The 18,126-nt window shown below is 44.5% G+C and overlaps 1 protein-coding gene across 1 annotated transcript; it reads right to left on the reverse strand.

The window, feature by feature from the left end:
- Positions 1–8,500: 8,500 nt before the first annotated feature.
- On the reverse strand, positions 8,501–11,318 carry LOC311088058 (uncharacterized protein). Its single transcript, XM_084121707.1, has 4 exons — positions 11,016–11,318; positions 10,072–10,203; positions 9,657–9,794; positions 8,501–9,401 (listed from the first exon to the last, which is right to left on the reverse strand). The coding sequence occupies exons 1-4, from the start codon at positions 11,098–11,100 to the stop codon at positions 8,590–8,592; spliced, it is 1,167 nt and encodes a 388-aa protein (XP_083977833.1). The 5' UTR covers positions 11,101–11,318; the 3' UTR covers positions 8,501–8,589.
- Between the last annotated feature and the right edge of the window lie 6,808 nt (positions 11,319–18,126).

Consider the following 18,126-nt stretch of genomic DNA (forward strand, 5'->3'; position numbering starts at 1 on the left):
TAACACAACTCTGCACACATTCCTGCTCCAGACTTTGTGCTTGGACACTCCCCTGCCTTTGCTGTTATAGAGACACATGACAGAGAAACCACATCACTGAATACTGAATGTCTCATACACTGTATGAAAAAAAAAAAAAAAAAAAAAAAAAATCGTAGGAGGATTTACCGGAATATTCAGTCCATCTACTTCATAGTTTCACGTTTAGTTCAATGTGTTACTCACGGTTTCTTTGCAATTATTTGTGAAACTTGCTAGCAATTCCTGAGTGAAAACTTTTTCAGGGTTTTTTTTTTCCTGGAAGATGTATAGCATGCATCAATAATTAAAACTCACTGAAAACAGGCGGCACACACGCGGACCCACAGGGAAATTGACAGCATTTGTGTCCTCCAGAGCAGTCTCTATCAGAAGTGCAATCTCGTCGGGAGGGCACGACCGTCAGCATCGCTGGACACTGACCAGAAACTACAGAAGAGGATCATTAGGGGAGACCAGGAAGTGCTGTAATAGTTTGCTTCAGCATTTGCAAGTCAGGGGTTTTGCAATGAGTCTCAAACTTTATAATATTCACACATTTATCTGCTTCAAGTCAAGTAGCTTAGAAATCTACCATTTTTCACTAAACCACATCAATCAGTTTCAAAGACTGAGAGTGAAGTTACAACCTACCCCACTGTAGTAGAGTGAGTAATAGCGCAATGCTGATAGAAAGCATGGACATCAGTTAATTTGTTGTATACAAATTTACTGGTGTACATCTTCAAAAATGATGCCATCCACATGACCACCCTCATTTCCTTTTAAGCATTTTAATAAGCTACTCAACAGAAAACAAAACAAATATAGAAACCCACTATATATGTAAAATGCAGAGTTATCGGTTATAATTAGCTCCCCACGTTATATTGTAGGCTTATGCATTTCTTAAAACAAACAAAAAAAAGACTTTAGGCAAAAGTTTAAACTCAGGATTGATACAGTCCGGTAACAATTCTGCAGCCATATTATAACACTAATGTTCGTGTTTAACAGTAAACAAAAGTGCCCATTAGTGATTATATGGGTTTTACTTGTGCAATGAAAAATGCATAAACTTATGACAGTTTGCATATTTATACTTTGCTTATTATTAAAACTAAACCAACATACAAAGATGAACTTCCACTTGACGTCTGTACTGTATTTTTGCAAGCAGATGTGTCTGAAATCAAATGTTGTAAGGCACTTTATTTATGCACTTCTTCGGGCTGCGTAATGAAGCTAAAAGAACTTCTCACCTAGGACTCCAGCGTCTGTTGTGCTTAAATAAGCAGACAGACACAATAAAACAGCACTAAACGAGCAGTACACTTGAGCTGTCATCCTCTCGACCTGCAATCTCAAAATCAACTCTGCTGGAAGATGCACTGAATTAGTGAGTCAGGAGGGGCGGACCACAAAACTACAAAGAAAGACCCCTGTTGCTGCATCAAAATATCAGCTGAGTCCCACAACAAACGCTATCAAAAGAGTTTAAAACACTTTATGAAAATGCGTTTTTAAAGATCCAATTGGGGGTCTGGGTAACTCCAACCCTAATGAAAATCATTTGCCTGCAGCTTTCTAATATAGCCTAATCTTGAAGCCCTTGATTAGCTTGTTCAGGTGTGTTTGATTAGGGTTGGATCTGCAGTGGTCAGGTGGTGCAGTGGTCAGGTGGTACAGCGATCACGTGGTACAAGTCAGAGTTCTACCACAAGTTACAAGTTGTAATTAAGACTAAACTCCTACACCTAAGGCTGCGGACATATATTGGAAAATATAGGCTAAGGGGAGCCTTAATGTAGACTATCTTTATCACCAGTGGGAGGCAGCAATGCACTAGTAGTGCCTAGTCTGCCGGAAAGGAATAGAAGAAGAAGAAGAAGAAGAAGAAACTCCTACACCTAAACTCTCCAGGAAATGGATCTCTACTGGAGACGAGCATAAATCTGCATAAATCAATCTTGCTGATTGATTTGCGATGTGAATCCATGCAAGTAATTATGATTGAAAACAATGTTTCCAGCCACTGAATATAGTGGAATACACAGCCATGGTTATATCATAGCCAATTTAAAGGAGCCGTATGTAAGATTGTGGCCAAAACTGGTACTGCAATCACTTTCAAATTACTGTAGAACAGTGTATCCCCTCCCCCTCCCCCCTGACTCGAGGTTGCCAGATAGGCTGCAGAATCCAGCACGAACGTTTGTAGCTGCAGCTGTGGTAACTAGAGCTGAGCTGGCAACCCGGATGCAGAAACACTACTGACTTCGTGATTGGTAGATAGGTGGAGGGTGGCGCTTCAGGCCAAAACACAACATGACAACATCAACATCAGTTGAGGGCTGCAACTTCACTTTTTAAATGACAATATCCTGGCCGTACTACTGTTGTCAGTGATATAAGTATTTGAAATGAACATGATTTCTTAATGTCTAGTGACATATCAGGGCCATTTTATGATTAATTGAAATACATTTCTTACATACAGCTCCTTTAAATATAAGAACTTAAATCAACCCTAAATGTATTCACAAAATAAATGGGCAGCAGTTTCTTCAAAAAGACCACAAAATGAGCAAGTTTAATCAATATCAAGATATTTACAGATAGATGAATTAAACGTGTCGTTCAAATCTTTTAAGTTGTTGCGCGTGTGATAACGCGTCGTAGGTCACATGATAACGTCAACATGGCAGATGTCCGGTTCGCATTCATACTCAACGAGATCTGGCTATAAAGTACCTACTCTTTTAGCGCTTGTTAAGTAAGTACTTATTGAAATTAAGTACCTACTCATTGAGTATGCGGTTTCGAACGCAGCCACAGATTTTCTGAACGAACAAGCGGGATGTGGAAGTTGCTCTTTATTTGGGATAAAACATGTATATAAGTGAAGAAGCCTTAGCAGAGGATGGTTTCGATCCATCGACCTCTGGGTTATGGGCCCAGCACGCTTCCGCTGCGCCACTCTGCTGTAAACCACCCCAGATGGGACTCGAACCCACAATCCCTGGCTTAGGAGGCCAGTGCCTTATCCATTAGGCCACTGGGGCTGATTAAAACCTATGCTCATGTGCCCCCATTACTTTGGCTTCAGTGACAACAACAGCATCGGCATTTAAACAAGGCCAGCACACAAAGTAATCCGGATGAACGACGACTTTGACAGGCCACTGGTGCATGACTCGCTTGCCCTACTAATTCTCCATCTCATTCAGGTGACTTAGTCAATGAGGCGTTTGAATAAGGCATACACACAGATTTTCTGAACGAACAAGCGGGATGTAGAAGTTGCTCTTTATTTGGGATAAAACATGTATATAAGTGAAGAAGCCTTAGCAGAGAATGGTTTCGATCCATCGACCTCTGGGTTATGGGCCCAGCACGCTTCCGCTGCGCCACTCTGCTCACCATAGAAAAACTCCAATTCACAGGTGTTTTCATAAGGATTTGTGTTTAGGCACACATGAAGAGCACATGTATGAGCTTATCTTCAATTAAGAACACAGCATGTTTATAAGTGAAGCAGTCTTAGCAGAGGATGGTTTCGATCCATCGACCTCTGGGTTATGGGCCCAGCACGCTTCCGCTGCGCCACTCTGCTCGCCATAGAAGAACTCCAATTCACAGGTGTTTTCATAAGGACTTGTGTTTAGGCACACATGAAGAGCACATGTGTGAGCTTATCTTCAAGTAAGAACACAGCATGTTTATAAGTGAAGCAGTCTTAGCAGAGGATGGTTTCGATCCATCGACCTCTGGGTTATGGGCCCAGCACGCTTCCGCTGCGCCACTCTGCTCCTGATAACAAAGCTGCCATACCCACAACTTTTCAAAAGGACTTGCGTTTAGGCACATTTGAAATGCTCCTGTCATAAATTGGATCAGGTGAAAAATAAAGAGTGTTTTAGCATAGAGTTGAGGCAACTTTTCTTCAAGTAGGAGCAGAGCATGCATTTAAGTAAAAAAAGGTTTAGCAGAGGATGGTTTCGATCCATCGACCTCTGGGTTATGGGCCCAGCACGCTTCCGCTGCGCCACTCTGCTGCTGACAACAAAATTGCCATACCCTACTGTTTTCAATAGGACTTGCGTGTAGGCCCACTTGAAGTGCTCTTCTGTCATCTATTAGAACATGTGAAAACTACAGAGGGTTTTAGCACACAGCTGAGGTGACTTTTCTCCAAGTAGGAACAGAGCATGTAAATAAGTAATGCAGTCCTAGCAGAGAATGGTTTCGATCCATCGATCTCTGGGTTATGGGCCCAGCACGCTTCCGCTGCGCCACTCTGCTGTAAACCACCCCAGATGGGACTCGAACCCACAATCCCTGGCTTAGGAGGCCAGTGCCTTATCGGTCACTGGGGCTGATAAAAACCTGCGCTCATGTGCCCCCATTACTTTGGCTTCAGTGACAACAACAGCATAGGCATTTAAACAAGGCCAGCACACAATGTAATCCGGATGACCGACTACTTCGACAGGCCACTGGGGCATGACTCGCTTGCCCTACTAATTCTCCATCTCATTCAGGTGGCTTAGTCAATGAAGCGTTTGAGTAAGGCATACACACAGATTTTCTGAACGAACAAGCGGGATGTGGAAGTTGCTCTTTATTTGGGATAAAACATGTATATAAGTGAAGAAGCCTTAGCAGAGGATGGTTTCGGTCCATCGACCTCTGGGTTATGCGCCCAGTACGCTTCTGCTGCACCACTCTGCTCCTGATAACAAAACTGCCATACCCACAACTTTTCAAAAGGACTTGCGTTTAGGCACATTTGAAGTGCTCCTGTCATAAATTAGATCAGGTGAAAAATACAGAGTGTTTTAGCATAGAGTTGAGGCAACTTTTCTTCAAGTAGGAGCAGAGCATGTATTTAAGTAAAAAAAGTTTAGCAGAGGATGGTTTCGATCCATCGACCTCTGGGTTATGGGCCCAGCACGCTTCCGCTGCGCCATGAATGAATTGAATGAATTGATTCATTTGATTCTGCTCCTGACATCAAAATTGCCTTACCCTACTGTTTTCAAAAGGACTTGCATGTAGGCACACTTGAAGCGCTCTTCTGTCATCTATTAGAACATGTGAAAACTACAGAGGATTTTAGCACAGCTGAGGCGACTTTTCTCCAAGTAGGAACAGAGAATGTACATAAGTAAAGCAGTCCTAGCAGAGGATGGGTTCAATCCATCAACCTCTGGGTTATGGGCCCAGCACACATCCGCTGCGCCACTCTTGTGTAAACCACCCCAGATGGGACTCGAGCTCTGCTGTAAACCACCCTGCTGTAAACCACCCCAGATGGGACTTGAACCCACAATCCCTGGCTTAGGAGGCCAGTGCCTTATCCAGTAGGCCACTGGGGCTGATAAAAACCTGCGCTCATGTGCCCCCATTACTTTGGCTTCAGTGACAACAACAGCATCTGCATTTAAACAAGGCCAGCACACAAAGTAATCCGGATGAACGACGACTTTGACAGGCCACTGGTGCATGACTCGCTTGCCCTACTAATTCTCCATCTCATTCAGGTGGCTTAGTCAATGAGGCGTTTGAATAAGGCATACACACAGATTTTCTGAACGAACAAGCGGGATGTGGAAGTTGCTCTTTATTTGGGATAAAACATGTATATAAGTGAAGAAGCCTTAGCAGAGGATGGTTTCGGTCCATCGACCTCTGGGTTATGGGCCCAGCACGCTTCCGCTGCGCCACTCTGCTGTAAACCACCCCAGATGGGACTCGAACCCACAATCCCTGGCTTAGGAGGCCAGTGCCTTATCGGTCACTGGGGCTGATAAAAACCTGCGCTCATGTGCCCCCATTACTTTGGCTTCAGTGACAACAACAGCATCAGCATTTAAACAAGGCCAGCACACAAAGTAATCCGGATGAACGACTACTTCGACAGGCCACTGGGGCATGACTCGCTTGCCCTACTAATTCTCCATCTCATTCAGGTGGCTTAGTCAATGAGGCGTTTGAATAAGGCATACACTATGCCACTCGGACAGGTGTGCCAAAACACTTATTTATAAACTAAGGACGTCTTCGCCTACACAAAAACCTGCTCACTTCAGGCTTGAAAAGAGATGTGGGTTGCCCAATTTTCCGTTTTAGAGAAAAAAGGAGTTTGTACAAAGCTCATGGATGGCACAATTCCTGTCGCAAACAGACAAAGTGACAAGGAGCCACGTAGTCGGCAGGGTTCGAACCTGCGCGGGGAGACCCCAATGGATTTCGAGTCCATCGCCTTAACCTCTCGGCCACGACTACTCCCACCAGTGAGTCACATGCTCAGAGAACACCGGGGCCAACTATCAATGTGGATGGCGAAAATATTGTGTTGGCAAAAAGGAGTTCAACAATGTCTTCACCTACACGAAAAGATGCCATCATCCGGATTTGGACTGGGGATGCTGCGGGCACAACGCAGAGTACTAAATGCTATACAGAGTAAGCAATCTTTCCACTTGCCCCGGGCCTGCACATACAGAGTCAACGGCAAGCTTCAGCTGAGTTCTCTCAATGTCCCCCACCACTGCTTGCTTAGACAGTAGGGACTTTAAGCAACAGCCTCTGGTGGAACGGCATTCTGCCGTTCTATTGTGCACGTGCGACGTTCTACTGTAACCGTCTACCACGTGAGAACAGCTGATTTGCCGTAGTCGTTACTACGTGACAGATTAAGAATATTAATGTTATGTTTTAGGTTATGTGGCATTGTAATCATTTCTGTATATCATTAAATGCCAAAAGCAACCCTTCTCTTCCTTTTTAAAATCACTTCCTTTTTTTGTATTTTGTCTGATGATTAAATTACCCCTACGCCGTCCTCTTTACTGTCGCTTAGTGATTTTTACGCTCTTTAGCTCTTTGCCATTGCCGGAACGGCAGTGTTGGGCAATCCGCAGCTGTTGCTTAAAGTCCCTAGTAACCAAGCATTACAGCAGGCAAAACAACACCAAATGCTGGGAAATAACCCCGGCACATCTTATCTTGAAGAGGAAGACCACCTCTCTCAAAGGCTGGGAAGAGCACAGCAAGAGATTAGGGGAGGTTTCCTTGAACCCTGGACCCTCAGATTAAAAGTCTGATGCGCTACCATTTGAGCTAGCCGGGCTTTTGCCAGGGAACAGCCACCCTAGGGATATAACAGCACTTTCTCCTTAAAGTGTTCATGCTTTGTCAGCTTAAAGTTTGTGGTATTAAAGGATGAAGACCACAATTTATAAAGGGACGAGAGAGATAGGCTGCTCCTTCCAAAGCTAGGAACACTGCCATTGAAAGAGTGGAGTTTTTTTTCATGGCATGTTGCTAACTCTAAGGTGGTTTCGACAAAAGAGCACTTGGGACATAATGAGTAGGTTTCTGTTTGACTTTTCTAAGAGAGAACGAATGCAACATTTCAAAACACTAATATCCAAGATTCTCCATAAAATATAATGCGGCGACTCTTGAGCTGCACAACATGAAGGCTGTGAAGTTGTCGGGGGATGCCAAAGCCATTGCTCCGACAGCCTGAATAGAATGGCCAAAATCACATATGATCTGGGCCTTTTGAAACGATGCCCACTTCAGGCTTGAAAAGAGCCCAATGTCCGTGTTAGAAAAAGAAAAAAAGCAGCTCGTACAAAGCTCCTAGATGTCACAATTCCTGTCGCAAACAGACAAAGAGCCACACAGTCGGCAGGGTTCGAACCTGCGCGGGGAGACCCCAATGGAGTTCAAGTCCATCACCATAACCTCTCAGCCACGACTACTCCTGCCACTTCTCGCGTGGGTTTGGTTGTATAGTCATGCACTGTGAAACTGTCGTCGGTGCATCGTGCACACAGCAGCAACTGAACGTTACCCCAGATAGCCGTGCAGTGTGAAAAGAACAGGGACCCGACTACTTTGAAAATTGTGCAGTGTGAACTCGGCATTACAGGCATTCAGAACTCATTTGGTCGCAGGCAACTAAAGGGATCATCTGTTAATAGGCTTGAAGTTGCAACTTCCTAAATTAAAACAACCACTAGAAGACAATTTCACTAAAATGCTTCAGAATGCAGAAGACTATTGGTCAATAGACAATACTGGTTGAAACTTCACAGAATTCATAGAATTGTTCGTCCAATCATTGCATTTGGATTCAGACGTTTCCATGTCAACACCATCAACGCCGAAATGAATCTGCATCAGTCAGGTGGTACAACTAGCGCACTGCAATTTGTTTACATTCATTATCACCGTAATGTTATGCATTTTAGACATGAGGCAATTTAGTGCAGTCTTTCAACCTGTGACACTTTACAGACTCTGCTGTGTGCGTTCAAGCATTTTGAAAGAGGCGTGGCTTTGGAGAGTGGGATCTCCAAATTGATTCCAATGAGCCATTATGTGAGAGAACAGCCAAACTAACACTGGAATACAAAAATCTAATTCCTTGTTTTCCAAAAAAAGAAAAAAGAAAAAGAGGAAATGGTCTTACAAGTGTGAGATTTATTTGGTGATAAAAGGGGAAAACACCATACATCCAATGGTTAAATCAGCACTGCATGCATAGCCACATTAATTATGGCCAGGACATTGGCCATAAGGGTCAGTTGGCTTTGGAGGTTCAGCTGCAGGCTTCATTGGAGGCGCTGCAGGCTTCACAGGAGGCCTCGGGGGTTCGCCTGCAGGCTTCATTGGAGGCTTGGGCGGTTCGGCCACAGGCTTCATTGGAGGCTTGGGCAGTTCGGCCACAGGCTTCACAGGAGGCTTCGGGGGTTCAGCTGCAGGCTTCATTGGAGGCTTCGGGGGTTCGGCCACAGGCTTCATTGGAGGCTTTACAGGAGGCTTCGGGGGTTCGGCTGCAGGCTTCATTGGAGGCTTCGGGGGTTCGGCTGCAGGCTTCACTGGAGGCTTTGGGGGTTCCACTGCAGGCGTCACTGGCAGTTCGTCTGAAGGCTCCAGAGGTTCGGTAGAAGGCTCCGGCAGTTCAGCAGAAGGCTCCGGCAGTTCTGTAGAAGGCTCCGGCAGTTCGTTAGAAGGCTCCGGCTCTTCGGTAGAAGGCTCCACTGGAGGCTTTGGAGGTTCAGCTGCAGGCTTTCCTGGAGTCTTTGGAGGTTCGGCTGCAGGCTTTCCTGGTGGCTTTGGAGGTTCGGTTGCAGGCTTTCCTGGAGGCTTTGGAGGTTCGGCTGCAGGCTTTCCTGGAGGCTTTGGAGGTTCGGCTGCAGGCTTCCCTGGAGGCTTTGGAGGTTCGGCTGCAGGCTTTCCTGGAGGTTCGGCTGCAGGCTTTCCTGGAGGCTTTGGAGGTTCAACTGCAGGCTTCACTGGAGGCTTTGGAGGTTCGGCTGCAGGCTTTCCTGGAGGCCTCGGCGGTTCGGCTGCAGGCTTCACTGGATGGATACAGATAGTCAACTTCAGTCAGTCCGTTTATAGGCATTCAGTCTCAGATACAGCACAAAACCCAAATACCAAATTTGACACCTTAATTCTTAATCATGATCGTATTATTAATCATTTGAATTAATTTTGTAAAGCCTTCCTGTGCTATTGGCTGAATACTTTTTACATTGAGAACGATTAATTATAAAACAAGACAAACTGAAATGAGGAAGCTGACCCAAACACTAATATAATAACATAAATACCTGCAAATGGATCCATACACTGATGTCCACATCCATTGCTGCAGCATTTCTCATTGTTCGGACAGTCACTGTCATAGTAACACAACTCTGCACACATTCCTGCTCCAGACTTTGTGCTTGGACACTCCCCTGCCTTTGCTGTTATAGAGACACATGACAGAGAAACCACATCACTGAATACTGAATGTCTCATACACTGTATGAAAAAAAAAAAAAAAAAAAAAAAAAAAATCGTAGGAGGATTTACCGGAATATTCAGTCCATCTACTTCATAGTTTCACGTTTAGTTCAATGTGTTACTCACGGTTTCTTTGCAATTATTTGTGAAACTTGCTAGCAATTCCTGAGTGAAAACTTTTTCAGGGTTTTTTTTTTCCTGGAAGATGTATAGCATGCATCAATAATTAAAACTCACTGAAAACAGGCGGCACACACGCGGACCCACAGGGAAATTGACAGCATTTGTGTCCTCCAGAGCAGTCTCTATCAGAAGTGCAATCTCGTCGGGAGGGCACGACCGTCAGCATCGCTGGACACTGACCAGAAACTACAGAAGAGGATCATTAGGGGAGACCAGGAAGTGCTGTAATAGTTTGCTTCAGCATTTGCAAGTCAGGGGTTTTGCAATGAGTCTCAAACTTTATAATATTCACACATTTATCTGCTTCAAGTCAAGTAGCTTAGAAATCTACCATTTTTCACTAAACCACATCAATCAGTTTCAAAGACTGAGAGTGAAGTTACAACCTACCCCACTGTAGTAGAGTGAGTAATAGCGCAATGCTGATAGAAAGCATGGACATCAGTTAATTTGTTGTATACAAATTTACTGGTGTACATCTTCAAAAATGATGCCATCCACATGACCACCCTCATTTCCTTTTAAGCATTTTAATAAGCTACTCAACAGAAAACAAAACAAATATAGAAACCCACTATATATGTAAAATGCAGAGTTATCGGTTATAATTAGCTCCCCACGTTATATTGTAGGCTTATGCATTTCTTAAAACAAACAAAAAAAAGACTTTAGGCAAAAGTTTAAACTCAGGATTGATACAGTCCGGTAACAATTCTGCAGCCATATTATAACACTAATGTTCGTGTTTAACAGTAAACAAAAGTGCCCATTAGTGATTATATGGGTTTTACTTGTGCAATGAAAAATGCATAAACTTATGACAGTTTGCATATTTATACTTTGCTTATTATTAAAACTAAACCAACATACAAAGATGAACTTCCACTTGACGTCTGTACTGTATTTTTGCAAGCAGATGTGTCTGAAATCAAATGTTGTAAGGCACTTTATTTATGCACTTCTTCGGGCTGCGTAATGAAGCTAAAAGAACTTCTCACCTAGGACTCCAGCGTCTGTTGTGCTTAAACAAGCAGACAGACACAATAAAACAGCACTAAACGAGCAGTACACTTGAGCTGTCATCCTCTCGACCTGCAATCTCAAAATCAACTCTGCTGGAAGATGCACTGAATTAGTGAGTCAGGAGGGGCGGACCACAAAACTACAAAGAAAGACCCCTGTTGCTGCATCAAAATATCAGCGGAGTCCCACAACAAACGCTATCAAAAGAGTTTAAAACACTTTATGAAAATGCGTTTTTAAAGATCCAATTGGGGGTCTGGGTAACTCCAACCCTAATGAAAATCATTTGCCTGCAGCTTTCTAATATAGCCTAATCTTGAAGCCCTTGATTAGCTTGTTCAGGTGTGTTTGATTAGGGTTGGATCTGCAGTGGTCAGGTGGTGCAGTGGTCAGGTGGTACAGCGATCACGTGGTACAAGTCAGAGTTCTACCACAAGTTACAAGTTGTAATTAAGACTAAACTCCTACACCTAAGGCTGCGGACATATATTGGAAAATATAGGCTAAGGGGAGCCTTAATGTAGACTATCTTTATCACCAGTGGGAGGCAGCAATGCACTAGTAGTGCCTAGTCTGCCGGAAAGGAATAGAAGAAGAAGAAGAAGAAGAAGAAACTCCTACACCTAAACTCTCCAGGAAATGGATCTCTACTGGAGACGAGCATAAATCTGCATAAATCAATCTTGCTGATTGATTTGCGATGTGAATCCATGCAAGTAATTATGATTGAAAACAATGTTTCCAGCCACTGAATATAGTGGAATACACAGCCATGGTTATATCATAGCCAATTTAAAGGAGCCGTATGTAAGATTGTGGCCAAAACTGGTACTGCAATCACTTTCAAATTACTGTAGAACAGTGTATCCCCTCCCCCTCCCCCCTGACTCGAGGTTGCCAGATAGGCTGCAGAATCCAGCACGAACGTTTGTAGCTGCAGCTGTGGTAACTAGAGCTGAGCTGGCAACCCGGATGCAGAAACACTACTGACTTCGTGATTGGTAGATAGGTGGAGGGTGGCGCTTCAGGCCAAAACACAACATGACAACATCAACATCAGTTGAGGGCTGCAACTTCACTTTTTAAATGACAATATCCTGGCCGTACTACTGTTGTCAGTGATATAAGTATTTGAAATGAACATGATTTCTTAATGTCTAGTGACATATCAGGGCCATTTTATGATTAATTGAAATACATTTCTTACATACAGCTCCTTTAAATATAAGAACTTAAATCAACCCTAAATGTATTCACAAAATAAATGGGCAGCAGTTTCTTCAAAAAGACCACAAAATGAGCAAGTTTAATCAATATCAAGATATTTACAGATAGATGAATTAAACGTGTCGTTCAAATCTTTTAAGTTGTTGCGCGTGTGATAACGCGTCGTAGGTCACATGATAACGTCAACATGGCAGATGTCCGGTTCGCATTCATACTCAACGAGATCTGGCTATAAAGTACCTACTCTTTTAGCGCTTGTTAAGTAAGTACTTATTGAAATTAAGTACCTACTCATTGAGTATGCGGTTTCGAACGCAGCCACAGATTTTCTGAACGAACAAGCGGGATGTGGAAGTTGCTCTTTATTTGGGATAAAACATGTATATAAGTGAAGAAGCCTTAGCAGAGGATGGTTTCGATCCATCGACCTCTGGGTTATGGGCCCAGCACGCTTCCGCTGCGCCACTCTGCTGTAAACCACCCCAGATGGGACTCGAACCCACAATCCCTGGCTTAGGAGGCCAGTGCCTTATCCATTAGGCCACTGGGGCTGATAAAAACCTATGCTCATGTGCCCCCATTACTTTGGCTTCAGTGACAACAACAGCATCGGCATTTAAACAAGGCCAGCACACAAAGTAATCCGGATGAACGACGACTTTGACAGGCCACTGGTGCATGACTCGCTTGCCCTACTAATTCTCCATCTCATTCAGGTGACTTAGTCAATGAGGCGTTTGAATAAGGCATACACACAGATTTTCTGAACGAACAAGCGGGATGTAGAAGTTGCTCTTTATTTGGGATAAAACATGTATATAAGTGAAGAAGCCTTAGCAGAGAATGGTTTCGATCCATCGACCTCTGGGTTATGGGCCCAGCACGCTTCCGCTGCGCCACTCTGCTCACCATAGAAAAACTCCAATTCACAGGTGTTTTCATAAGGATTTGTGTTTAGGCACACATGAAGAGCACATGTATGAGCTTATCTTCAAGTAAGAACACAGCATGTTTATAAGTGAAGCAGTCTTAGCAGAGGATGGTTTCGATCCATCGACCTCTGGGTTATGGGCCCAGCACGCTTCCGCTGCGCCACTCTGCTCGCCATAGAAGAACTCCAATTCACAGGTGTTTTCATAAGGACTTGTGTTTAGGCACACATGAAGAGCACATGTGTGAGCTTATCTTCAAGTAAGAACACAGCATGTTTATAAGTGAAGCAGTCTTAGCAGAGGATGGTTTCGATCCATCGACCTCTGGGTTATGGGCCCAGCACGCTTCCGCTGCGCCACTCTGCTCCTGATAACAAAGCTGCCATACCCACAACTTTTCAAAAGGACTTGCGTTTAGGCACATTTGAAATGCTCCTGTCATAAATTGGATCAGGTGAAAAATAAAGAGTGTTTTAGCATAGAGTTGAGGCAACTTTTCTTCAAGTAGGAGCAGAGCATGCATTTAAGTAAAAAAAGGTTTAGCAGAGGATGGTTTCGATCCATCGACCTCTGGGTTATGGGCCCAGCACGCTTCCGCTGCGCCACTCTGCTGCTGACAACAAAATTGCCATACCCTACTGTTTTCAATAGGACTTGCGTGTAGGCCCACTTGAAGTGCTCTTCTGTCATCTATTAGAACATGTGAAAACTACAGAGGGTTTTAGCACACAGCTGAGGTGACTTTTCTCCAAGTAGGAACAGAGCATGTAAATAAGTAATGCAGTCCTAGCAGAGAATGGTTTCGATCCATCGATCTCTGGGTTATGGGCCCAGCACGCTTCCGCTGCGCCACTCTGCTGTAAACCACCCCAGATGGGACTCGAACCCACAATCCCTGGCTTAGGAGGCCAGTGCCTTATCGGTCACTGGGGCTGATAAAAACCTGCGCTCATGTGCCCCCATTACTTTGGCTTCAGTGACAACAACAGCATAGGCATTTAAACAAGGCCAGCACACAATGTAATCCGGATGACCGACTACTTCGACAGGCCACTGGGGCATGACTCGCTTGCCCTACTAATTCTCCATCTCATTCAGGTGGCTTAGTCAATGAAGCGTTTGAGTAAGGCATACACACAGATTTTCTGAACGAACAAGCGGGATGTGGAAGTTGCTCTTTATTTGGGATAAAACATGTATATAAGTGAAGAAGCCTTAGCAGAGGATGGTTTCGGTCCATCGACCTCTGGGTTATGCGCCCAGTACGCTTCTGCTGCACCACTCTGCTCCTGATAACAAAACTGCCATACCCACAACTTTTCAAAAGGACTTGCGTTTAGGCACATTTGAAGTGCTCCTGTCATAAATTAGATCAGGTGAAAAATACAGAGTGTTTTAGCATAGAGTTGAGGCAACTTTTCTTCAAGTAGGAGCAGAGCATGTATTTAAGTAAAAAAAGTTTAGCAGAGGATGGTTTCGATCCATCGACCTCTGGGTTATGGGCCCAGCACGCTTCCGCTGCGCCATGAATGAATTGAATGAATTGATTCATTTGATTCTGCTCCTGACATCAAAATTGCCTTACCCTACTGTTTTCAAAAGGACTTGCATGTAGGCACACTTGAAGCGCTCTTCTGTCATCTATTAGAACATGTGAAAACTACAGAGGATTTTAGCACAGCTGAGGCGACTTTTCTCCAAGTAGGAACAGAGAATGTACATAAGTAAAGCAGTCCTAGCAGAGGATGGTTTCAATCCATCAACCTCTGGGTTATGGGCCCAGCACGCATCCGCTGCGCCACTCTTGTGTAAACCACCCCAGATGGGACTGTAAACCACCCCAGATGGGACTTGAACCCACAATCCCTGGCTTAGGAGGCCAGTGCCTTATCCAGTAGGCCACTGGGGCTGATAAAAACCTGCGCTCATGTGCCCCCATTACTTTGGCTTCAGTGACAACAACAGCATCTGCATTTAAACAAGGCCAGCACACAAAGTAATCCGGATGAACGACGACTTTGACAGGCCACTGGTGCATGACTCGCTTGCCCTACTAATTCTCCATCTCATTCAGGTGGCTTAGTCAATGAGGCGTTTGAATAAGGCATACACACAGATTTTCTGAACGAACAAGCGGGATGTGGAAGTTGCTCTTTATTTGGGATAAAACATGTATATAAGTGAAGAAGCCTTAGCAGAGGATGGTTTCGGTCCATCGACCTCTGGGTTATGGGCCCAGCACGCTTCCGCTGCGCCACTCTGCTGTAAACCACCCCAGATGGGACTCGAACCCACAATCCCTGGCTTAGGAGGCCAGTGCCTTATCGGTCACTGGGGCTGATAAAAACCTGCGCTCATGTGCCCCCATTACTTTGGCTTCAGTGACAACAACAGCATCAGCATTTAAACAAGGCCAGCACACAAAGTAATCCGGATGAACGACTACTTCGACAGGCCACTGGGGCATGACTCGCTTGCCCTACTAATTCTCCATCTCATTCAGGTGGCTTAGTCAATGAGGCGTTTGAATAAGGCATACACTATGCCACTCGGACAGGTGTGCCAAAACACTTATTTATAAACTAAGGACGTCTTCGCCTACACAAAAACCTGCTCACTTCAGGCTTGAAAAGAGATGTGGGTTGCCCAATTTTCCGTTTTAGAGAAAAAAGGAGTTTGTACAAAGCTCATGGATGGCACAATTCCTGTCGCAAACAGACAAAGTGACAAGGAGCCACGTAGTCGGCAGGGTTCGAACCTGCGCGGGGAGACCCCAATGGATTTCGAGTCCATCGCCTTAACCTCTCGGCCACGACTACTCCCACCAGTGAGTCACATGCTCAGAGAACACCGGGGCCAACTATCAATGTGGATGGCGAAAATATTGTGTTGGCAAAAAGGAGTTCAACAATGTCTTCACCTACACGAAAAGATGCCATCATCCGGATTTGGACTGGGGATGCTGCGGGCACAACGCAGAGTACTAAATGCTATACAGAGTAAGCAATCTTTCCACTTGCCCCGGGCCTGCACATACAGAGTCAACGGCAAGCTTCAGCTGAGTTCTCTCAATGTCCCCCACCACTGCTTGCTTAGACAGTAGGGACTTTAAGCAACAGCCTCTGGTGGAACGGCATTCTGCCGTTCTATTGTGCACGTGCGACGTTCTACTGTAACCGTCTACCACGTGAGAACAGCTGATTTGCCGTAGTCGTTACTACGTGACAGATTAAGAATATTAATGTTATGTTTTAGGTTATGTGGCATTGTAATCATTTCTGTATATCATTAAATGCCAAAAGCAACCCTTCTCTTCCTTTTTAAAATCACTTCCTTTTTTTGTATTTTGTCTGATGATTAAATTACCCCTACGCCGTCCTCTTTACTGTCGCTTAGTGATTTTTACGCTCTTTAGCTCTTTGCCATTGCCGGAACGGCAGTGTTGGGCAATCCGCAGCTGTTGCTTAAAGTCCCTAGTAACCAAGCATTACAGCAGGCAAAACAACACCAAATGCTGGGAAATAACCCCGGCACATCTTATCTTGAAGAGGAAGACCACCTCTCTCAAAGGCTGGGAAGAGCACAGCAAGAGATTAGGGGAGGTTTCCTTGAACCCTGGACCCTCAGATTAAAAGTCTGATGCGCTACCATTTGAGCTAGCCGGGCTTTTGCCAGGGAACAGCCACCCTAGGGATATAACAGCACTTTCTCCTTAAAGTGTTCATGCTTTGTCAGCTTAAAGTTTGTGGTATTAAAGGATGAAGACCACAATTTATAAAGGGACGAGAGAGATAGGCTGCTCCTTCCAAAGCTAGGAACACTGCCATTGAAAGAGTGGAGTTTTTTTTCATGGCATGTTGCTAACTCTAAGGTGGTTTCGACAAAAGAGCACTTGGGACATAATGAGTAGGTTTCTGTTTGACTTTTCTAAGAGAGAACGAATGCAACATTTCAAAACACTAATATCCAAGATTCTCCATAAAATATAATGCGGCGACTCTTGAGCTGCACAACATGAAGGCTGTGAAGTTGTCGGGGGATGCCAAAGCCATTGCTCCGACAGCCTGAATAGAATGGCCAAAATCACATATGATCTGGGCCTTTTGAAACGATGCCCACTTCAGGCTTGAAAAGAGCCCAATGTCCGTGTTAGAAAAAAAAAAAAGCAGCTCGTACAAAGCTCCTAGATGTCACAATTCCTGTCGCAAACAGACAAAGAGCCACACAGTCGGCAGGGTTCGAACCTGCGCGGGGAGACCCCAATGGAGTTCAAGTCCATCACCATAACCTCTCAGCCACGACTACTCCTGCCACTTCTCGCGGACTGGTTGTCTCTTCTCTTGGTTGTATAGTCATGCACTGTGAAACTGTCGTCGGTGCATCGTGCACACAGCAGCAACTGAACGTTACCCCAGATAGCCGTGCAGTGTGAAAAGAACAGGGACCCGACTACTTTGAAAATTGTGCAGTGTGAACTCGGCATTACAGGCATTCAGAACTCATTTGGTCGCAGGCAACTAAAGGGATCATCTGTTAATAGGCTTGAAGTTGCAACTTCCTAAATTAAAACAACCACTAGAAGACAATTTCACTAAAATGCTTCAGAATGCAGAAGACTATTGGTCAATAGACAATACTGGTTGAAACTTCACAGAATTCATAGAATTGTTCGTCCAATCATTGCATTTGGATTCAGACGTTTCCATGTCAACACCATCAACGCCGAAATGAATCTGCATCAGTCAGGTGGTACAACTAGCGCACTGCAATTTGTTTACATTCATTATCACCGTAATGTTATGCATTTTAGACATGAGGCAATTTAGTGCAGTCTTTCAACCTGTGACACTTTACAGACTCTGCTGTGTGCGTTCAAGCATTTTGAAAGAGGCGTGGCTTTGGAGAGTGGGATCTCACGCATTGATTC

Source organism: Abramis brama (genome assembly GCF_963993115.1).
Source record: "Abramis brama genome assembly, chromosome: 8".
Lineage (NCBI taxonomy): Eukaryota > Metazoa > Chordata > Actinopteri > Cypriniformes > Leuciscidae > Abramis > Abramis brama.